Genomic DNA, 23864 nt, shown 5'->3' on the forward strand with positions numbered 1-23864 from the left:
GAGAAAGAGTTGTGCTCCTGTGCTGTTCTCTGCCCATTACTGATCTTTCCAGATGTCACTCACCCTGCACAAAGCACATCAAATGCAGGCTTAAGAATCTCCCACCTCTGCATTAGAATTAATTACTCCCCTTCACATCCTCTCTTCCCTTGAATTTCACATTCCTTACGGAAAATTTATTACTGTTATACACACACATACAAACACATCTACACACCTTCTGTTTTTAAATATTTTATTTCTTGACATTGGCAACCTGCCACTTTCACGAGATGCAGAAACCATGAAGTATATTCAAAATGGAATGGAAGTCTGGTAAGTTTCTGCTTAACTGAGATTTGTTTAAAAAAAAAAAAAAACAATACAGACCTGTTCCCTCCTCTTTGATTTTGGCTTCCACCTCTATCTTCATGTCGTAGCCTCGTTGCCTGGGCTGGAATACTTTGGTTTTTACAACTTGTCTGAAACATCCTTTTTCATCTGCCTGTAGAGAGGGGGAGAGTTCCCGAGTTCTTTGATTTGCCATGAAAATGCCCTCCATAACTTTTCAAAAAGGTTTTAAGCAATCAGGTACCTTTGGCTGTTTTATCCTTCCCAACTCCAAGGATGACACTGTTTCTTTGTTAATCCCTGGGTTATTTACAGCCAGACTTCACCTCCCTCTCTTCCAAAAATGGATCCTATGTACATCAGCTCTCCTAGAGTTTCCAAGTGTGCCGTCATATTTCGTAATTATAGCTCTCTGCACGTGTGACTCCTCAAGTGATAACGTCCTCTCCATCTTTTCCAGTCACCTCAGGCATAACATTTTCTAAGAGTCTTCCATAACCACTTCTAGCTAAATATTGACTACTGGCCATGCGCTCGTTTTATATGATATATTTAAACATATTGGTCTACATTCCTCGTATATGGCACTGGGTTTCATTACTTCACCACATGAGAGTATGTGATTTACTTTAACACATCTTCTCCCTCTCTTCTCCTCGTTCTGCTCCTCACCCCTAGTTCCTGAGTTCACCTAGGTCCATAGTTCTCCACCTGTGGGTTGTGACCCCTTTGGGGGAATGGAATAACCCTATTACAGGGGTCACCTGAGACCATCAGAAACCACAGATATTTATATTACTATTCTCAACAGTAGCAAAATTACAGTTATGAAGTAGCAACAAAAATAATTTTCTCGCTGGGGGTGACCATGACACGAGGCACTGTATGAAAGGGTTGCCGTGTTAGGAAGGTTGAGGACCTCTACCCTATGCAGTTCTCTTTTCGCTTTCTTTCCCATCATATGTAAACACATGCGTGATTTTATATATCTCTATAAAAGACGGAGGCCATGAATAGGAGCACACCGTGTGATGCTGGCTTTTCTGAGGTTGACTTGATTCACCAGGATTATCTCTAGTTGTCTCCATTTTCCTATGAAGTCACATAACTTGCCTCTGTTCGTGGCTAAAACATTTCCTTCTGCAGATCACACCAGTTTCCTTATCCATTCCTCTACTGACAGACACCTCAGCTGGTTGATAACGTAGCTGTTGGGAACAGTGCTATAATAACTGTGCATGTGCCAGTGTGGCATGTTGACTGTGGTATGTGAATCCTTTGGGTAAACACCCAGGTATTTCATATTATAGATATATTTTTTTATTTTTTGAACTTCCCTTCTGAGTTCCTTATTGGCTGGAGTAGCTTATATGCTCGCTGCATGAGGTTTCCCTTTTCTCTGTGTCCTTGCCAGCATTTATCACTTCCTGTGTTTTCTTGATGTCTAAGACATTGGGAACATGCATAGCCTCTGACTAGACAAATCCTTATAACAATCAGGTTTCTGAATTAAGCATTGTGACCTATGTTTTAAGAAAGATTTGTTTCCTATTTGCACATACATGCAAATATTCATTGCATAACAAATTTAATTATATTATAGTTGAACATGTTGACAAACATTTGTAATCCCAGCATTTGGGAGGTTGGAGCAGGAGAATTATTTGAGGTCAGTTTGGAATATATAGTGAATTTGAGGCTAGCCTGGGCTATAAAATTTGTCTAAGCACACACACACACATACACACACACACACACACACACACACACACACACACACACACACACACGCGCGCGCGCGCACGCGCACACGCACACGCACATGCACACACACATACACATACACACACACACACACCTGCTCCTCCTCTTCAGAATTCCATCATAATTGATGATTTATAGACATCATGAGCCATTTTCTGGACAGGCAGAGTGTGAACTGACATTATTTAGCAACGTTTCCCATTGTTTATCCTCACACCATCCACTTTGGCCTCTCATTGATGAGCTCCCTGAAGCCTCGGTAACTTTCCTTCAGTTTCTGTACAGCGCCCACTCTAATAGCTATCCCTGCATTTTTACCTATCCTTCTTCTGAAATCAGAATGCACGCACACACACAACTTTAGGAATCTTTAATTTAATTTTCCATCGGTGGGTGTTTTGCCTGCATGTGTGTCTATACACCACGTGCATGCAGTGCCCATGGAGGCTAGAAGAAGGCGTTAGGTACTCCTGGAACTGGAGTTACAGAAGGTTGTGTGCTGTCATGTGTGTGTTGGGAATTGAACCTAGATCCTCAGCAGGAGCAACGAGTGTTCTTAGCTACAGAGACATCTCACAAGGGCCACCAGTTCTTTGTGGGACTAGTTCTCGTTCAGCCCACATCGGCCTTGACCTCATTACATAGCCAGGGATGACCTAGAACTCCTGTTCTTGCCTCTGCTTCCCAGTGACTGGGCTTAGAGGCCTGACCCTCCACACTCAGCCACATCCAATGCTTTCAATGCAATGTTCTACTCTCCGTTGTCTCCCTCAATTATCCCTCCTCAGAGGCATAATAAGGGCCTCTAATTGCTGTGTTCCAGGTCTTCCTCTTCTGGACCAGAAGCTCATTTACTGTTCGGTATTCTTCCCTCTGTCATTTGGAAATGATGTGCTACTGAATTCCCACAGCCCTTAACACCTGACTCATTCTACTGTGACAAAAGCCAGGTTTGAATGCTACTTTATTCTTTTAGAACTTGGCATGTTTATTGCTATTGGCAAGAAAATTACAAAATTGGCCAAATGGACGCAGTTACAGATTCATAATCCCTGCCTTCAGCTGGGCGCCTAATACCAATAACCATTCTCATATTTCTTCTCCCTACTCCAAAGTCTTGCCTGATGACACTTCAAGTGTAAGTCCTATTGCATTGCACTTAGCACTGTAGCTCATGACAAAGTAAGAACTGGGCAGCGCCTTCTACATACCTGTTGGCTGAATTCTTCACAGATACTTTGCGAATTTCGGCCGTGGCAGTTGGAGCGGTACCGTGAATATTTTCTGCACACACTCATTGTCACCAGACCGGGAACGGGCTTACCATATGTGTATCTAGAACAAGAACACAATCAAATGTGAATGTCGAGGATGTTTTCTTTACCTGACTGGACCCAGTCACCATTCCACTGCATTTATTTATCTCTGGTGTTTGCACTCCAGAAAGGCTCGTGATACCAGGCTTCATCCTGTCTAAGTGAAAATGTGCAATAATTTTAAGACAAAGTAGCTGGTGAACCTTTTGAAAAAGTCTCTAAATGAAAAAATACTGATTTAGGTTCTTTCTTTCCTTCCTTTTTTGCTTCTCTTCCCCTTCCTTCCTCCTTCCCTCCCTCCTTCCCTTCCTTCCTTTTCTTTTCTGTTCCTTTCCTTTCTTTTCTTTCTTTCTTTTTTTTTAATTTTGGAGACAAGCTCTCGTGTGTCCTGGGCTGGCATAGAACTTGCTATGTATATCAGGCTGATGTAAACTGAGAGGTCTGCTTGTCTCTGTCTCCTGATTGCTGGGATTAAAGGCCACCACTCCCAGCTCTTTCTCTCTGTTTAGTTGAGGTTTTGCAATAAGATTGTCCTGTTCACTGGAAGGATGATAGATAAGTGTAACTGGTGCTCTTCCAGAGGACCCAGGTTCAATTCCCAGCACCCACCTGATGGTTTAGAATCATCAGCAACTTCCAGGGACTCTGATGCCCTTTTCTGGTCTCTGCAGACACCAGGCATGCATGTGGGACACAGACACATGTGTGGGCAAAACTCCCATACACACAAAGGCCCTGAGGTTTGTTCCCAGCACCTGTGTTGGGTGGCTCACAGCTGCCTGCCATTGCTGCTTCAGGGCTTCAGTGGATCTACTGCCTCTGGGCTTCTTGGGAATCTGCCCATGTATGTAGCACATGTGCACATACCTACATGATTAATTTAAAAATGATTGTCTTTGATGCTGATTACCAATGTTATTTTATATAAAAAAGGAGAAAAAAGATACATAAAGAGTATATTTCTAAGTATTTTAAAACAATAACTGAGAAATTGTTTGGGAAAGAAGTGGCTGCAAAATACGAACATGATTTGTAAATAACATCAGGATGACTCAGTTTGTTTCTGCTGAATATGGTGCATGCAAGGGTGGAATTAGCTTCCTGTTTTAGAATGCCTTGTGACCCATGTTGAGGTAGAGGACTAGTGGCTCTTGCCTTAGATTTTTTTTGTTTTGTTTTTTTGTTTTGTTTTTTTTTCGAGACAGGGTTCCTCTGTATAGCTCCAGCTATCCTGGAACTCACTCTGTAGACCAGGCTGGCCTCTGCCTCCCAAGTGCTGGGATTAAAGGCGTGCGCCACCACCGCCGGCTTGCCTTAGATTTGTAACTAGAATTTCTGAAGGTGGGGCCAGGGATTCTAATTTTAATTAAGCCCCTCCTGCGGAGCTGATGTAGGACAACGTCTCTGAATCTTCCCTTAGACCAACTGTGAAGTTGTAGCTTTAGCCTCGTGGCCATAGATTTCTTCTTGTACTCTCTATCCAATGCCTGTTAGTGCTGATAAGTAATGCCTTACTAAATATTACTTAAAATACCATCTCAAATAGGATACGGAGGCCAAAACAAGATGAGAAAAGTGCAACTCACGAGCCACAAGCAGTTACAAGAAGTTCTTCTTCCGTGAAAGTCATAGTCTTGGGCATTTTTACTAGTACCTCAAATTTGGGTAAAACTGTTTGGAACAGAGGAAAAAAGGAGGTGAAAGTAGGTAGGAGACCTCATAAATATTACAAGTGGATTTTATTAGAGGAATCGATGACAAAGAATCACATGGAAGGAGCTCTAGTGTCAATACTAGGAGAGAGATGCCATTCATTACTGTGAGCAGTTTGTACCATGGTCACTTGGGGACACTGGACTACATTTCCCAGACTCCTCTGATTTTGTGCATGATTTCAAAGGTGGGTGAAACATCACTGGGTCTGAAGACCAGCACAGTTAGGAACAGTAGGGCCAGTGGGTTCAAGTTTGATGTTTTTATCTCTCTCTCCCTGCCCTCCTCTCATTTTAACCAAATGCTAGCTCTTCCAACTGACAGACGACATCCTCAGCCCCACTGTCAGACATGTTGTTGTAGGTCTACTGAACTGAAGGTCTGCAGACTCCTTCACTGATTCCCATGAATCTTCCACTCTGGGAGCTGAAGTTGCACACCCCCACCTCTCTTGTGCTCTGACTACCCATGCCCAGTTCAGAACTTGTTAGTCATGTTCTGCGATTTGCCACTTCCTCTTGTTGAATCCTTCCTTTTCCAAATTCTCCCATAGGTGTGAAAAGTATTATTATGTGACCGTCATAGAAGCTCTGGGGAGCTTTGAGAATCATGTTTTATGATTGGTTTCCTGATAGCAACTTCTTCCATCTTCATATGCAGATACAGAGTGAGAACATACCACACTCCCAACATGCACACACATGCACACACCACACACAGATACAGAAAAGTAACCTTAAGGGTCCAACCATCACAAACGCCTTATACTTGTACAATTCTTACCATATTCCTTCACCTCAAAGGAGTGTTGTATTTTGTTCCCTGAGTCCTTCTGCACTACAACCTTGTAGGTACCTAGAGCTGGCTCAACAGACAGTGGGAAAGAGAGCTGCTGGAGTCCTTCTGGTAGATCGACATTTTGCCATTGAAAAATTCGGTTCCTCTTGGGAGACTATAGAGAGATATTATTAGTTATGTAAGGAATTGAAACAAATAATTTGATTAGAGGTCAGCTTATTAGGTAATAACACTGGAAATTTAATAGGCGGTTGGTGAATTAGTGCTAATTAATTAACCAGCTTAAAAAAATTGTAGACCTAAGTAACGGACAGTGAGGCCACCAGCCCTGGGGTCCTTTGAACCCTACAGTTATCCCATCCCAGTTGCTACAGTCTTGTCTGATCTTGGAAGCCAAGCAGGTTAGTGCTTAGAAGGGAGACCCTGCATATGTGTGTCACAATGGACTTCCTTCTGATATATATATGTGTGTGTGTGTGTGTGTGTGTGTCTGTTTCAGCCAGAAGTATTTGAGGAGCCACAAATCACACCGTGGTGAAGTACTGCAGCCCTTTACTTTCCCAAAGAACTTGAGGTCGGCAGAGAAGACAGGGTTTGTTTAGTAGAGGTGAAATGGAGTCTGAAAGGAGACACAGGGTCTTGTGGAACTTGTTGGGCACCGTCATTCTGACTGAGATGTACGGTTTGGCACCTACCTCGATATAAACAACGGGAAACTGAAAAGAAAAAGAAGCAGCGTGAGTGTGCAGTGGAATTTAAAAAGAAACATCTTTGTAAAAATTAGTCTTTAAATTTTACTGAGCTTATTGCTTCCTTTTTCACACAATGGCTTATTTCCTGTTCCAGACCAGATTTCCTTTTTAACCAGTTCTTTGAGAATGTTGTAAAATGAGTTGGGATCGTATTCTCCCCTCCCACACTCCCTCTCTACCCACCCACCTTCGTGTTCCCCTCCCCCATCGGGCCCATTGGTGCTGCCCACATAGTCACAGATGTCAGAGATGAGCATGACATCAGGTGATAGAGCCTATATCATAGAGGAACGAAGTCTCTGTTTTTCTTGTCTAAAGTTGGAGAGGTCCTCTGTTTGATCCATTACCTCTTTACATGTCTAGTTCAGAACATAAGTCTCTTAAGAAATCATGGATTTCCTTTTATGGCTAGCATACATTTGAAGAAATCTATTTGGATGAAAGATTTGAATGATAAGTACATTATTATTATTATTATGGAATTGATACTTGCTTAAGAGAAAACAGATGTGATTCTGGAAGTGGCTGAAATCTTTTAAGAGGACATTTGCAAATGAGCATCTTTTTGTTGTTATATTTTAGACAGCATCTTACTATGTGGTCCAGGCAGGCCAGGGCCTTGTGATCCTTTTCAGTTTCCCACCTTATGGGATTAGAAGCATGCATAGCCAGACCCAGCTTGATCTTAATGCTTTCTCTACTCTGAGAATGCAGTTGGTGAGCTGTCTCAACACTACAATTACATATGCTCCTGGCATGGATGCTCTCAAGCAATTCTCCGTGGTAGAGTCAGGTGTCTCTTATTTGAGTTCAGGTTTTCTAAAGCATCAGACTTAGATATTTGTTTACTTTTCTCATTGTAAGCAATCATTCTCCTTCCTCACCCACCGACAGGAGACTCACCGTTTCATTCAGTGGGCGAAAACCGATGTCCAAAGAGACAATTCGGAATTTCACTGAAACAGAGATTTTGCTGTGAGACACCTTCCCTGCCCCCCCCCCCCACACAGTGGGACTACAAGGCCAGAGGTCCCATGACTGCAGCTTAGTTATAAAGACCAACACCAAACCCCACCCTCCACCCCACCCTGCAGCTGCTTTTGCCCAGTGAATTCTTTATACCTGACTGTCCTGGTTTGTATATGGGTTTGTCTGTCTGGACAAAGACTGGGTTCTCAGCTTTTGTTATCTGCATCGACTTCTTCTTTATGAAGTGCTGCGTGGGTCCTTTTATCTCCACAACAATGAATGCCGAGGGTAAAGGCGAACTTGAGATCTGCAGAAACCCATAGAGAGTATGTTCAGGTCTACTTCTGGGTGCTCAGCATCTACAGGGATCTATTTTCTTTGTGAATCCTTGAGAACTGGTAAGGAGGTGCCGAGGACTCAATTTCCTGTTATATCCATAGACTCTAATGATTGTGTCACATGATTTTAGGAGAAAACATTGCAAAACAACAGCTCATTCTTCTGAGCAGTCAGGACAGTGAATAAGATGGTGTCCTTGTATTTTCACAGTGAAGTCTTGCTATTAAAAATATTAATTTTCCTATTCCACCTTCCAAGGCCAGCATCTGCCATCTATCTTACATGAATAATTTGGCTTTTAAGAAGATCAGTATTCAAAGGCTGGAGAGATGGCACTTAAGGAACTCACTGCTTTTGTAGAGGACCTAAATTAGGCTACCACATTCATGTTTCACAACTGCCCACAGCTCTAGCTCCAGGGCGCCCTCTTCTGGTCTCAGAGGTTACCTACACTCATGTGTACATACACAGAGACACAATTTAATCTGAAAATAAACCTTAAAAAAGAATCTCAAGGGGCTGGAGAGATGGTTAAGAGCACTAACTGTTCTTCCAGAGGTCCAGAGTTCAATTCCCAGCAACCACATGGTGGCTCACAACCATCTGTAATGGTATCCAATGCCCTCTTCTGGTGTGTCTGAAGACAGTTGTAGTGTACTCATACACATAAAATTGAATAAATCTTAAGAAAAGAGAATCTCAGTATTTATATCTGTAAAAATATAAATAATATTTCCCTCAGAAATGTATTTTAAGATAAATTAAATCATTCTTACAGCGACAGTAACCTTTTAAGCACTCTATTAGACCTGTTTGTAAGTATTATAAAGGCAATTTGAAGTGTTCTTTGTATCTTTGTATTCATTATTTTTCCTTAATGAAGATTTTTTTTTTGATGAATGAGAATATAAAGTTCAACTCAGTTACTTTTCCTCTACCAGCACTGCACATCCCAGGTGGGACACTGACCATGAAAGAGCTACAGTAGAAGGCGTCCTTATCCACAACTTGGCCTGTGATGAGATTTGTGTGCTGCATCCCATACTCTAGAGTTACGCTGAGCGTCACAGTCTCATTCACATGGTTGAGGTTGACACAGGCCTTTTCAGGGACTCCTGTGTAGAACTCTGACGGGACCAGCACCACATATTGTCTGTGGAGAAAAGGAACAACCAGGAAGGATACAAAAGACACCATTATTGCGAATGCTTTCCAGTATTTTTCATGTTGTCATCAGTCCTAGGCTTCAGGAGATTGGGTTTCCCAGAGGTCAACATAAAACCTAAGAGATTCTCTGGTGTTCAGGAAATGCTCACCCACAGAATATTACAAACACTAGGCAATCAGTTCAAGTTATTGCCATCTAGCAATTTCTTCCAAATCGAAACATTCCAATTTCCTCCAAATTGAAACATTCCTTCCCAGAGGGAGGAGGAAGGTATGAGATACAAGAGGTAAATTTTATGAGCTGAGGCTAACAGGATTGATGCAGTCTCCATGGTTACAGAGGCAGTAAACAACTGTAAGAGAGAGGGGAGGAGGTGGAGCTGCCTCTAAGAGACTTCTGGACCAGCCAAGTAGCAGGAGACTCTCCTACCATCTGAATTACCTTCAAGTCAAGCAGGGAGTCCCAGGAATGTGCCTTTTAGTGACACAGTTGTCTGTGAATCATTCATGTTCCTGTAAGCAACCCCTGACTCATATTCCTGGAGGTAACCCTACAAACACATTGGTTTACTAAGTTGGACTTTGGTAGAATCACTAATGTTCATTCCCTATGTGGGCTGGGTAAATGTTTGTGTCAGGTCTTGCCTCATAGACACACACACACACACACACACACACAGACACATATTGTCTGTGGAGAAGAGGAACACACACATACACACACACAGTCTGACATGATAGCTATTATGTGTCTTGGTTAGAAATTCCAAATTTCCAAACTATGAGCTATTCAGTGGTTTAACACCAGAAGTCTTAAAAACCCAACTGTGTGTGGCCTTGGGTTAGACTTAAGCATCACAAATCTTATCTATGAAGCACTAGAAATTCACGCACAACACGTGTAGAGAAGCTGAATTGCTTTTCAATCCAACAAGTAGTCCTGCATGGGAAACCAGGAAAGAGATAATGTGGGGGGGGGGGAAGGAAGGGCGCAATAGAATTTTCTGGAAAAAGAATAGCTTACGGTTTTGCAGTAGCTGTGGTGGCATCTCTGGGAAGAAGCAGGAACAGTAACAGAAAGACTGGTGTAGGCAGCTGGTATCTCCTCATGATGGAAAGGGGCAGAGAAGAACGGGTCTGAGCCCTCAGCCCCTGAACTCTGATCCTTATCCAGATCCACTGGTTTTTATTTTACCCGATGGGCAGTGAAAGTAAACTGCCAACCATTTATTTTTGTAACATATTAACTACTTCAGTATTAAAAAATCAATTCCCGATCATTTCCAGGACTATCTATGTTCTTTTATACACTTTTAAAAGTTACCCAGATGAAAAAAAAAAGTTACTCAAATGTTTGAAAGATGGTGCTTACAGGCTGTCACTAGCTCAGATTAATACACAGGACTTTAAACATTTTAAAAGGAAATGAAATAAATCACATAGTTTGGTGAAGTCAATCAATACACCTGTCCAGTTTTTTTTTAAAGGATAATGAATGCAAAGATACAATATCAATCTCCTCTTTGTAACTAATAGTATTGCATTCACTCAATGACATAACGAGATTTACCACTGAATGTTAGGTAAGGTAAGTTTGGAGGTAGGTGCTTCATTTTTTTATTTTTATTTTTGTTTTTTAGAAATTGAAAAAAAAAAAACAAAGCCAAGTTAGACTTTGGTAGAATCATTACTTTGGTTTGTCACTGCATCCTTATATAGGCTGTGTCATCCTGTCTGTGTCAGGCCTTGCCAAGAGAGGTCTGACGGAACAGGAGTGTGTGTGTCTGAGGGTGCATGTGAGTGTGGGAGTCAGAGATTGTCATCAGGTAACATCCCTATTTTTCCTACCCCCTTCCCTCTACTCTTTTTCTTCTCCTTCCTCCCTTCCGTCCTCCTCCTCTTCCCCTTCTACCTCTCCTCCTTCTCCTCTTCATCCCCTTCTCTTCTTCCTCCTCTTCCTCTTCTTCCTCCTCATCTGTTTTTCAAGATAGGGTGTGTGTGTGTGTGTGTGTGTGTGTGTATCCCTGGATATCCTAGAACTAGCTCTGTAGGTGCCTTGAATATAGTTTTTGAGGCAGCTGTCTCTCAATGATTCTAGAATTCACCAGTTGGCTAGACTGCTTGGCCCGCAAGCGGCTGGACTTCCTGTCTCTGCCCCACAGGACTGGGACTACAGCCCCAGGTGCATACCTGCATTCCTGGCCTTTTATGGGAGTCCTGCGATGCAGACTTAGGTCCACAGTAATCCTGAACTACCTCAGCCCAACCTTCAGTGTATGTTTGGCTTTTATTTTTGTATGGTTCTCCTTATCTTTGTTTATTATAAAATAAATAACAGTTCATTTGAACTTATACTGTACAATACATATTTAATAAATCACCACGCATTAAGGAAATAAAGAAGATTGATTATTCTCTAAGAAAATAATTTCTATTTGATGAGCAGCCCTATTTAATTTTTCTAGAATGAAATTAAGTATTTTTAATCAGTGTTCATTCATTGTCCTACTGGCTTTTCAAGACAGGAGTGTTAGAAACTACCTTACAGAGTCATGAAAATAAGAAAAATCCCATCAGGACATTAATATGAAATCACCACAAGATTAAAGCTTGTGTGTTTTGCTGGCTATGATGGTGCATGGCTGTGACCCTGGCGTTCATGAGGCTGAGGCAGGAGGACATAACTTTAAGGTTGGCCTGGGAGCAGGGGTGAGATTGAACCAAGCCTGAGCATTTTATCAACACTGCTCCTAAATAAATGACGAGCTGGGTGGGGCAGGCTGTGGGGGCACAGGCCTGCAACCCCAGCACTTGTGTGGCAGAGGCAGGAACCCACCAGCTCAAGGCAGGGTTCATCTATACAGTGAGTTCTAGGTCAGCCAGGAAAACAGAGTGAGATCCTCTCTCAGATTCGCAGAATAAAGGACTGAAATATTACTACACATTGATCATGTGTTTCCTTTCATGTGGCAGTTCAGGAGAAGTTTTTGTTAGAAAATTGTTTCTTATTTTTTTCCAGATAGAAATTATTTCTTTTTAACTGAGTCCTTCATTCAGACATTCCTCTGTTGGCTTCTGCTCTGGAAGCAGCTGGGTCCCCACCTCAATATCACAGCTCAGTGAACAGGGGCCCAAAACCAGGGCTTTCAGAGCAGCAAAAAAGAAACTGCAAACCCAGCCTCTCCTTTCACTTAGGAAGGCCTGGGAGTCACAGTCCAATGCCACCCTGCAGCTGCGGGCACTGCAGCCTGGCCTGTGGACACAGACACTTAGCTGTCAGGAGCGAGGCGGCAGCCCTGGCACTCCAGCAAGCACTGACCACCAGTCTCTTCCAGTAGGAATGGACGCGCTCACTCTGAAGGGAGTGTTGGCATCTAGTTACTTAATTTCCTGAAGACGTGTAAAACCTACCAAAATGGATACAATGGATCAGAATAGATAACGGCTTTCTCATGATAAACTTTCCCAAGTAACAACTTTTGGTTATTATTTCAAAGGGGCTGTCTTAGTCAGGGTTTCTATTCCTGCACAAACATCATGACCAAGAAGCAAGTTGGGGAGGAAAGGGTTTATTGAGCTTACACTTCCATGTTGCTGTTCATCACTAAAGGGAATCAGGACTGAAACTCAAGCAGGTCAGGAAGCAGGAGCTGATGCAGAGGCCATGGAGAGAAGTGTTTTACTAGCTTGCTTCACCTGGCTTGCTCAGCCCGCTCTCTTATAGAACCCAAGAACACCAGCCCAGGGATGGCACCACCCACAACGGACTCTCCTCCCTGATCACTAATTGAGAAAATGCCCCACAGCTGGATCTCATGGAGGCACTTCCCCAACTGAAACCCCTTTCTCTGTGATAACTCCAGCCTGTGTCAAGTTGACACTCAAAACCAGCCAGCACAGGGACAAAATCCAGGGCAATCACAGAGTAGGACATCCAGGAGTGGCCTAACGTTTAAGGACAGGTTTATACAGACCACAGGTGCACACACCTTTTCTTCAGTGTATATGGCAAGTAACCAAGACCCCTGATCATTAAAATAAGTTATTCTGTATATTACAGTGCACAGAGGGAAAGAACTTTCAGAGGTTACCGAAAGGCATTGTATAGAAAGTCCCATGGTGAGTGGCAGCCATGTGGCCTTCAGGAGCTTGACCCCTGCTCTTTGGCTACAGAGACCCCAGCTGTCTCCTCCACCGGATCCACTGGCTTTGCCTCCTCTTCCTCATTCTCATCTTGGAGATAATGGTTCTGATATTTCTGCATGCATTCTTGCATGGCCCGGAACTGGTCTATACAGTCTGATCCCTTGATATTCTCTGTGCTGTAGTGGAAACAGAAAAAGGCAGACTTGAACTGCTCCCCACAAGGGCCGCTGACCAGTTGCCCAAGACATGGGCAATTCCCGTTAATATCTCCGTTAGGCAGCATCAACCCGTGCTCCTCACAGGGATCATTGGGGTCATCAGCCACCAGCTCGGCACTGCTAGGAGTTTCATGGTCTTCCTTGGTCACAAATATGATCCGATCTTTCCCTTCCTGCTGGCAGTAGGACTTGGTTGTTCCTGATGCTCGCTGCTGGCAGAGGCAGCAGGCGCAGCTGTAGCGGATACACCTGCATTCCACCGTGACCTCCCTCGCCTCTTCTCAGATCTGGCGGGTGGAACCTGCCGAAAATTATTTCTTAAAGAAATAAATTATTTCTTAAAGCACTTGGCTCCCTTGATAGGATTGTGTATCTTTGGGTGGATATTGATTATTGGTAGTTTGAGACAAATTTTCAACAATCTATTCTTCACCTGTTTTTTTTTTTCTATTCTATTTCCTATTGTGTAGACAAATAGACACAATAAGAAAATGTGTTCATCTAAAAAGAGATAGAAAAAGGAGAGGCTCTGTTTAATCATTTACATTTCAGGTTTAGAAGACAGAGGTCACATTCTGATCTTCAATAAAAATTGATTTTAAAATTTATTAGCATCAATCATTCTTTTGAAAGAAAGGCACTGAAAACCACTCAGTCGCAAAAGAGTCTGGAATCTATCTGTTGAAGCATTTTTACCCCAAGTTCCATGAGCTCACACCCAAGGCTCATTAGGACTTAGGAATAGCTACTGACTGCCATTTTCTTATTTAAATGCTCAGTTTTAAGCTCAATATACTTAGCAAACCTGAATAAACTGAAATATCATATGATTTATTTTTTGGAACACAAGTATAAATAGACTTTTGATAATATAGCACTCCATGGAATGCTTTTATGATCTATGGTGTAGCCTATTCTCCCTTTCTCTCTCTCTCTCTCTCTCTCTCTCTGCCACATCTGCTAATAATCTACATTTAAGTTGAGCTGGTTGTTAAATTAGTTTTTCTCTTAAGGGACTTACTGTACTTCTCAGTTCTAGGGTAAGCAATCAGGGTGAGGATCTACTGTCCCCAAATGTAAGAAGTCTCCCCTAAAGTTTCCTCCCATGCTCTCTGATTCACTACTGTGCAGTTCTCTGAAGCAAATGAATGTCAGTTGGAAAAGCCAAAGACAGACTTTTAAGCGAAAATAGTCATTTAGACATGACAGAAAATTTCAGAATGAGCCAGAAGAACTATTTCTAATGTCATGATTTTCTCATACCAGAAGTAAATTCGACCAAAATGGGTATTTGAAGCTTAAGACAAACTGAGGATTCCTTGATTATAATAGTTTCCACATATATTGATGTGTTAAATTGTCTTTTTTTGTAAGACACTCAAGCCACATGTAAAATACATGGGACAATGGGAAGAGGTCTTCACACACTGAAATAACTCAACTCATGTCTAGGGTTAACGGTAGGGCAGTGATGGCTGCAACAATCATAAGATTATTGATTGTACACAATTTCAAGGGTTCCAGAAACGATGTTGAAATAGACCGAGGCCAAAGTTGAATCTGCGTGGGAGATTTTTGCCAAATGTCAAACATAAACCTTGTAGAGTCAGGGAGATAGCCCAGCAGACCAAGGCTCGTGTCCAAGCCCCGATGACTTGATTCTGAGCCTCAGATCACGTAGTAAGAGAGAAGTAATCCTTACGCTCTCATCTCCACATAGTCACTAAGGCAAGTGCCTGACCCCACAAAATAAACAAGTAAGTGTGTAAAATGACAAACCCCGTGGCATTCCAACAACTATCACACATTTATCAAGATTAACAAATCTATACTCTAATAACCATCGAAATGTCAATGGCAACAGCCAAAAGAGGCTGTTGTAAATAAAAAGCAAAACTGTGGCTAAATCATGGTATTAAATGTTTACACCAATAAAGGTTAGAGGAGTTGGGTTTTTTTTTTTTTTCCATTGCTGATAATTGTGGTGTGCTAACTAAACAACAGATCTTTTTAAATTAGCAGAATAAAACTACTTAAAAAAAAAACTTGGAAAACATCATTCATTACCTTTGGACATAGCCAATGTCATTTCCCGAGAAGGGTGTTTGCTGAGGGTTGCACAATTGTGAGTGGGCTGAAAGTGAACGTGTCCTCCCCTTTTTAGTGTGTACACTGGGGGAGCTACGTTTTGAACTACTGAGGCAGCTGCATTTTGAGCTACTGAGGCAGAAATCTAAGCTACATTTGTCTATTGAGATAGAACCAGAAGTTCATATGAGTACACATGGCATTAGAAAGAAGGGTTCTAGGGAAAGACAGAAGTGGGAAGACTCATCGTGATAGCCCAGCTAGCACCAAAACTGGGCGTGCTTTCTCCTGTTGTGAATCTTGTTCTGGCAGAGAACAGAATGGAGAAGGGGGAGGATTACACAGCCCCAAGTGAATGCTCCTGAGCAGACTCTGAGGGAGGAGGAAGGACAGACAAAAAGGACGTAAGGATTGCGTGCATGATTTTTACTTTGCAAAGACACTTGCTTTGTGCCATACAGTATCAGCGTTCAGAGATCAAGTCAGGAGGTCATCAAGGCAGACAGAGTTCACCCATTCTGTCTTTTTTCCCCAAGATCTCAGTGGCATTCCCCACCTCCAGTACACGCGATGTAAATGTTCTTGTAGAAAATTAGCCTTCCAGCTGGAGTAAGATAGTTTAGTCTGCATTTCTCTGAGGGCTAAGGATGCTGTATATGAAAAAAAATTGTTTCTCAGCTATTTTTATTTTATCTTTTAAGAATTTTATGTTTAGTTCCACACCAAAATTTTCAGTGAGTGGTTTGTTTTCTTGGTGTTTAGTTTTTTGTGTTCTTTGCATGTTCTAAATAATAATTCCCTGACATATACCCTATAAAGATTTTATTTTTCCTATTCGGTAGTCTGCCACTTCACTCAGATGGTGGCGTCCTTTGCTGTTCAGAAACTTTGTAGTTTCATTGGGTCCCATTTATCATTTGTTGGTCTAAATGTTGGACCAAGAACCTCAGCATAAGACTTGGAAGCCTAATTCTAATTAACATATCAAGATAGGAGATACACTTGAACTCACTGGTACAGGAAAGGGCTTTCTGGACAAGACTGGTACAAAATGGAGGACTCTGTTTTCTTAGTAGACTTTTTCTTCTCTGCCTGATTTGGGAAGCCCAACTCTACCTGGGGAATGTCACGTAATCCCTGGCGAGATTACAGATTCAACTTCCTGGAACACTTCTCTATACAAATAAGGTATCTTCAACATCTTAAACCTCAGCAATGAAACTTCATCCTAAGAAGAACCTTTCCCAGTCTCTAAGGTTCATCTATCATCTATCTATCTATCTATCTATCTCCCTGGTTCACCTCAAATAAAGTGAATGTGTACAAGCCTGAATAAAATAAAGCCTGGTATGCAGTGGCATCTGGACACCCAGAGAGGGAGGAAACAGAAGACTCTGAATCAAAGCTGGACCCAACATTGATACCACATGGCCCCTATAGGTTTGTAGCCATATTATAATGCAAAAAACGCATTCAGTCCAACTTCAAAAGTCCTCACAGTCTATTATAGTCTCAACACTGTTTAGAAGTCCAAAGTTCAAAGTCTCTGAGACTCTTGGCAATCTCTTAGCTGTAACTCTCTGCAAAATCAAAATATAAAAGCAGATTGCTTACTTCCAACATACGATGGCATAGGACATGCATTACTATTTTGAAAGAAAGGAGAGGGAGAATAATTAGGAAATACTGGACCAAAGCAAGACCTAAAACCAGCAGGGCAAACACCAAAATCCGAGTCTCCATGTGTCAGGAGCCATGATGGGACAAGCTAATAACTAGCAGGTGATCGTCCTGCTATGGATTATTTGGATTATTGTATAATCTGTGACAGGAGAGCCCTCATTAAGCAAGACTGTGAGGGAGAAATTTTAGGAAAGATTCCTGCTATTAATATGCTTTTCCTGTTATTATTAAACATATATAATAATCAATAAGTAATAGCACACCCCTTTGGAGCAGATGTCTGCAGATCCATGAAGATGTACTTTCTTATAGTGATGCTCTGTAGACAAATAGATGACTTAAGTTTTAATGATGATCCTATAAGAATTCCTAAAATTATATTTGTGATTATTAAGCTCTTTTATAATGGGACTGCTACTAGGTCTTTTTCTGACAGTCAAAACTGCAATGAGAACTCTGCCAGTCTCCCGAGTGTCACCAGTTAATTGCTCTTAGATGGCAACCAGACTTTCTCCTACTCAGAGTACATTCCAAGAGGTTGTAAACAATTAACCAAAGGGCGTAAAAAGGGAATTAGGATTTTTTTTATAGGTGTTAGGACAGAAGATAAAATATTAATTGGGTTTATCTATACAAAACTTCACTAATAACTTAGTTATGGTTTTAAACTTTCAATGAACTTGTGAAAGGCAAGTGATAGATGTTTAGCTAGATAATTGCTCCTAATCAATATGCATGTAAACATTCTCTGTTGTAAACGTCTCTTTCAATTTATGACTTGGTATTTTGTGTGAACTTGTGATGAACTTTGTAACATGTGATCATGTATTCTGAAAGATGTATAAATACTGAAGACAAAAGAGAGAAAGCCTCTCTTTCTCTTTTTACTTTCTTTCTCTCCCTCTTTCCCTCTCTCTCAGTTTTTACCTTTCTCCTATTAGAAGAAGTTTTCTTCCCCCCCCCCCTTAGGATCTTTCTGCTTTTCCACTTAGATAGCTTTCAAAGGAAACTCTTTACAACTTAGTAATAAACTCATTAACCACTTCTTTAAGTGTTCCATTTTTCTCCCTGCTGACTTCTGACTAGCAGGCTGAAAGTTAGAGCCCAGCAGTTCCTGCTGAGATAGAACAAAGACCACATTGCTTAATCCTTGGCTGTCAGGCTGCAAGTGTTAATCACCTAAGCCAGCAGTCTTCTACCCTCAGAAAGAGCAAGAGAGTTTCTAGGATGTCTTAGAAGTTATCATCAGCATTTCAGTACAGTTAGAGAGATAGAGAGCCCCGAGACCCTCAGACTTTAAAGCCATCATCACCAGAGTCCTACTCTGTGACTCCACCTCTACCTTCCTCGGGCTGGGAGGCTCCCAGCCTTTAGCATCCATGTCTGATGTCAAAGTGCTCTTCAGATCTCCAGCTCCTTTGAGCTTTGTAATCCGCAGCATCTCTCTCTCTAGGGCTGTATGGAACTCCTCTCGGCAGGTATTTCATGACTCTGGCATCTCCAACATATTGAACTCTCCAAAGAATCTAGATTTCAGCCTCACAGCTTCACAAAGTCGACATCGCTGGGCTTCCATGCAGAGACAACCTTGACACACAGCTGGCCTTAGTGGCTTTTCTTAGCTGAGCAGAGAGATTTCTGCAACACCTTTCTTGTATCATTGACTTTAATGCCAAACCACTTCTGCCAAACTCTGGCTGAAGCTACCAAGTTCTGCTGCTTGCTGGGGCTGGAACGTGGCTCCCTCCTGTAATTAAATTTGCACCAAGGAATATTAATGATGGTTGTTGTGGTGGTTTGAATATGCTTGGCCCAGGGGGTGGAGCTATTAGGAGGTGTGGCCTTGTTAGAGGAAGTGTGTCACTTTGGGGGTGGGCTTTGAAACCTCCTAGCAGCCCATGAGATAATCTTCTCCTGTTTGCCTTTAGAACACCATGTAGAACTCTCAGCTCCTCCAGCACTATGCCTACCTGGATGCTGCCATGTTTCTGCCCTTGATGAAAATGGACTGAACTTTTGAATCTGTAAGCCAGCTCCAATTAAATGTTGTCCTTATAAGAGTTGCCTCTTCTCAGCAATGGAAATCCTAACTAAGACATTTGTGTTGACTAGTGCTTATGCCAGCTTGACAAAAGCTGGAGTTATTGGAAAGGAAGGGACCTTAATTGAGAAAATGCCTCCAAAAGATCTGGCTACAGAGAATTTTCTAAATTAGTGATTGATGGGGGAGGGCCCAGTCCCTGTGGGTGATGCTGTTCTTGGGCTGGTGCTCCTGGGTTCTATAAGAAAGCAGGCTGAACAAGCCATGATGAGCAAGCCAGAAAGCAGCACCCCTCCATGACCTCTGCATCAGCTCCTTCCTTCATGTTCCTGAAAACATCCCTAGAGCGATCTATACCACCCGCAGCCAGCCCCACAGCCTTGACATCTCTTCTCTCCACAGCTGCCCTGAGTCTCCTCACTCTCCAGGAATTGTTTATTCCTTTTTATATTCTTGGGGTAGGGTATGTGACTTTTTTGTTTCCCTCCTGAAGGTCATGAGCCTTCCTTCCTACCTTGTGTTAGAAATGTGTTAGTTTGGAGGAAAAAAATGTCATGTAATACATTGTCTTAAAGTTTTCATTGTATATATCTTTTACTCTCTTGGTTAGATTTGTTCATAGGTATGTATACATACATATATTTATAATGTATATATATACATAATGTATAATATATATAATATTTATAATATATGTATGTATATATTGACTACACACACACATGCACGCATGCACTCTACTATGTAAGTAATATTCTCTCCAAATTATTGTGATTCTTCAGATTCTCCTCAATAACTGTAGTCAGATGGTCATGTTAGAACCTACCTATCTACCTACCTAAAACTCTGCAGTGAGCTACAGGGTGAAAGCTAAAGTCTGAGTGATGGTTGTCAGTCCCTACCTATGAGCATGCTACCCTGAACAGAGGAGCTACATGAATGAACACATCTAACTACCCAAATATTTTATAGTTTCAAATTTTGTTGTATCCTAATAGTCTGGGGCAGCGTTCTCAACACTGTGGCTCAAGACTCCTTTGCAGGTGGGTTAATGACCCTTGCATAGGGGTCACCCAAGACTATCAGACAACACAGATATTTTCATTATCAATCATAACAATAGCAAGGTTACAGTTATGAAGTAGCGATGAAATCATTTTATAATTGGGGGTCACCAGCATGAGGAACTGTACTGAATTCTGGGAGATCTTGGTTCCAAATTCTTTAACTGGAGAACCTGCTGGTCGCCTTTTCCTTTCTGTAAAAGAATCTTAGTGGATCCAGAAGCCCGTGTTAAAGTTTATACAGAAATTTTTCATTTCTATCATTTTTTTCCCCAGGTTCTTCCCACTTTTCTGTCCTCAATGTAAATTCATTACCACACAGGAATACTCAGTCAGACAAAGAGTAGATTACAGCATTGTTCTCCAGTCACAGGTGATAAGCTTCAAGCAGTACAATAGTTTTCTTTTTTTTTAAAAAATGGGCACCTTTTAAATTTAATTTAATTTTTATTTTTTTATTAAATTATTTTATGTATTTACATTCCAAATGTTGCTCTCCTTCCTGGTTCCCCCTCTCAGAGTTCTTCATCCCATCCTCCCCCCTTTGCCTCTGAGTGGGTGTTCCCCATTCCCCTCCACCCCCACCATCACCTAACCCCCCTAAACTCCCCCTTCCCTGGGTCATCATCAAGTCTCTACAGGATTAGGCGCATCCTCTCCGACTGATTTGTAAAATGACAAAATGCCCCATAGTTACCCTCTCAGCCTGTGCTCAGTACAGCTCTCACTGTGCTCAGTACATCTCTCCCTGAGCTCATCTCTCCCATCTGCTGTGACTTCCGATTGTTCCTGGAGAAAGACTGTGTTTTATTGTGTGTATTTCTATGTTGAGCTGAAACAGAGTATGTTCCTACTTTAATCTAATCTCCTCCACCCCCACTTCTATCTATTTCTCTCTGTTTTGGGGGTTCAGGTTCTGTATAGTTCAGGTACCCAAACTTGAGTTTAAACTTGACAGAAATGAAGCAAAGCATTCAGTTGCACTCAAAGCCCTGAGCTTTCTATAATGAAAACGACAGTGGCCTCAGACTTGAAATGATGCCATTTAATGGAAGGAAGTGGAATTGACAGGAAGTTATTGTAATGGAAGAGTCTTCAGGATGTGAGAGATGCTTGGTCAGGCTCTCTGTTAGGATGGTGACCAGGAGAACAGTTTATTCAAAGGAATAGTCTCATTCCTGCAATTTAAAGCATAGTTTAACCAGTAAATACACATGTAAATTCATTCTCTCTCTCTCTCTCTCTCTCTCTCTCTCTCCACACACACACACACACACACACACAGAGAGAGAGAGAGAGAGAGAGAGAGAGAGAGAGACCTCTATAAACATAACATGCATAATGATGTATAAGTACATGCCGATACATTTTTATAACCTGTCAAGGTATTAAGAAAAATACGAGAGGCTTTAAGAAGCGTATGCACGGCTTCCATACAATGCCCTTACTTTTTTTCTGTGCTTCTTTGTCTTATTGGGAATCCAAATTGCTATTGATGTTGTAAGAATCAAAAGCATATTCATCTGGAAAATAAAAAGAGCCATTTGTCTTTACCAGATCTCCAACTGTGTGCAAGACACTAAATCTAATCCTTCCAATAATTTTTCAAGAGAAGTAACCACTCGTTCATTTTATGAAGCCTTAAATATTCTACTAAAGGAAGTCATATGATAAGGAGTGCATTAAATTAGTAAGGGACAGGCTGTGCTCATCTCCTCCTAGACAGACTTTGTATGGCATCCAATGAAAACCTAATCAAGCTCACTTTCCAGGGGGTGTGTCATGGTCTCCACAGGTCACTGCTTTGAAGCATAATCTATTATGTTTTTTCCTATAATGCTTTCTCTTCCATTCTTAAGTTGAAATCATAGAAGCACCATGTAATAGTAAGTCTTTGACTCCGTCACAATGATAAGAAAAAAGGCTTGGGCCAGGCAGTGGTGGTGCACGCCTATAATCCCAGCACTCCGGGAGGCAGAGGCAGGCAGATTTCTGAGTTCAAGGCCAGCCTGGTCTACAGAGTGAGTTCCAGGACAGCCAGGGCTACACAGAGAAACCCTGCCTCGAAAGAAAGAAAAAAAATCCAAAAAAAAAAAAAAAAAAAAAAAAAAAAGGAAAGGAAAAAGGCTTGGAAGGTTAGCATCATTTATATTTCAAGTTAAGGATGAATCTTTTCACAATACAGCAAAGAGATTCTAAGTGTTTAGGATACCCTGGGAACTGGCACAGTCAGAATCCACGTCATAAAATTAAAAAAAAAAATCCCAAAACATGAAACCATCACTTGCTCACTTTTTGAAGATGGATGGTGATTATTTGGGGTATTCTGTGGCTCAAGGAGTGTGAGCTAAAGATTTGTTCAATAGCTGTGATGTGGTTGTTTACCTTTTTCGTAGTTGTGGACTGTGACTGGAGCTGGCTGGATGTTGACCACAAGGTTGGTTTGTTCAATAGAGAAGGTGAAGCTGGTTGCTTCCTTGGGAACCTATAAAGATATGATTGATAAGCAAGTCCTAGTAGGTCAGAAAAAAGAAAGTCACTGAGAAGCTCACTCCATGAGCTCATCACCTACATAATTTAGACACTTAGCCCACCACCAGCTTATACGATAGCAAAACAATGAGTTAGCTGACATCATGTAAACGTTTAAGCTGCACTGTTCCTATGAAGGTGTGTAGGTACTTATATTAAGGAATGTACTCAAACATGTTACATGAGAGAGTGTAGGTTGGTGTGAGTGGGAATGGTGTATGAACAGAAAGAGCGCTTTGAAGAGCACTTTGAAAGTCACACCACAGTTTGGAGTTTCTCGTGCCCAAAATAAAAAATAGAATTACGATATGATTCAGAAAGCCTACTTGAGAGGATGCATCCAAGAGAAATTAGATTATTATCTTGAAAAGGTGCTGTCATGCTCACTTCAACATTGGTAGGAAATTATTTGGCGTTTTTGAGGAAGGACACCTTTCACTATTGACAATGGATGTCTGGTAGGCGGGGAGAGCCAGTTTTCTTCAGGGGCGTGGTTTGTGGCAGGTTGAACATGTCACAGTGGATGGCTCCATGTCCATGTGCATAGGGGCACTACTAAGTAGACTTGGTGGGTTAATTAAAAGAGAACATAAAGTTATGTGTGTTTGTGGTGTGTGGTCCTGGGAGGAGGTGCAGGGGATGAAGAATAAAAATAATCAAAATACCCCGTGTATGGGTATGAAATTAAGTAAAAATAAATTTAAAAACATTATGCTAAAAAGGTAATTTTATGAAGAGAGTATTGTTAATTGGCTTGTTTATAATAATCAACTCACAAGATATATGTATGTCAAAATGTCACAGTATATACTTTAACTACCTACAGTTTAAGCAACAAAAAATCATGCCTTCTTCATTGGCATTCAAGCTGTGGAAAAATTATTCATCTCTGTAACTGACTACATTACATTTTGTAAGAATTAAGGATGTTTCTAAACATGAGT

At 41.5% G+C, this 23864-nt stretch overlaps 3 protein-coding genes across 3 annotated transcripts in view; all 3 read right to left on the bottom strand.

Annotated features, from left to right (window-relative positions):
• LOC127677680 (pregnancy zone protein) overlaps window positions 1–10258 on the bottom strand; it is a 42299-nt gene extending 32041 nt beyond the window's left edge. Inside the window, exons 1-9 of the mRNA XM_052172708.1 lie at window positions 10173–10258; window positions 8951–9134; window positions 7796–7949; window positions 7577–7629; window positions 6617–6637; window positions 5907–6075; window positions 4997–5081; window positions 3306–3429; window positions 370–484 (exon numbers count right to left, since the gene is read on the bottom strand). Coding sequence (XP_052028668.1) covers window positions 370–484; window positions 3306–3429; window positions 4997–5081; window positions 5907–6075; window positions 6617–6637; window positions 7577–7629; window positions 7796–7949; window positions 8951–9134; window positions 10173–10258 — 991 coding nt within the window. The remainder of the gene's footprint in view (window positions 1–369; window positions 485–3305; window positions 3430–4996; window positions 5082–5906; window positions 6076–6616; window positions 6638–7576; window positions 7630–7795; window positions 7950–8950; window positions 9135–10172) is intronic.
• Window positions 10259–13289: 3031 nt separating this feature from the next.
• On the bottom strand, window positions 13290–18664 carry LOC127678123 (mitochondrial intermembrane space import and assembly protein 40-like). The gene is made up of 3 exons (XM_052172912.1): window positions 18626–18664; window positions 15580–15620; window positions 13290–13746 (listed from the first exon to the last, which is right to left on the bottom strand). Exons 1-3 carry the CDS (start codon window positions 18662–18664, stop codon window positions 13290–13292), a joined length of 537 nt encoding a protein of 178 aa, XP_052028872.1.
• Window positions 18665–21858: 3194 nt separating this feature from the next.
• The window catches only part of LOC127677682 (ovostatin homolog), a 42072-nt gene continuing 40066 nt past the window's right edge, over window positions 21859–23864 (bottom strand). The window contains exons 34-35 of the mRNA XM_052172709.1: window positions 22774–22873; window positions 21859–21911 (exon numbers count right to left, since the gene is read on the bottom strand). Coding sequence (XP_052028669.1) covers window positions 21859–21911; window positions 22774–22873 — 153 coding nt within the window. The remainder of the gene's footprint in view (window positions 21912–22773; window positions 22874–23864) is intronic.

The sequence above is a fragment of the Apodemus sylvaticus genome, chromosome 2 (genome assembly GCF_947179515.1).
Source record: "Apodemus sylvaticus chromosome 2, mApoSyl1.1, whole genome shotgun sequence".
NCBI classification, from domain to species: Eukaryota; Metazoa; Chordata; class Mammalia; order Rodentia; family Muridae; genus Apodemus; species Apodemus sylvaticus.

Coding starts and splice junctions, on each gene's coding strand:
- LOC127678123 (XM_052172912.1), bottom strand. CDS start 18,664: ATGGATGCTAAAGGCTGGGAGCCTCCCAGCCCGAGGAAG. Junction 15,621..18,625: donor AGCCTCCCAGCCCGAGGAAG/GTAGAGGTGGAG, acceptor TGCAACCCTCAG/CAAACACCCTTCTCGGGAAA. Junction 13,747..15,579: donor GACATTGGCTATGTCCAAAG/GTAATGAATGAT, acceptor TATCCGCTACAG/CTGCGCCTGCTGCCTCTGCC.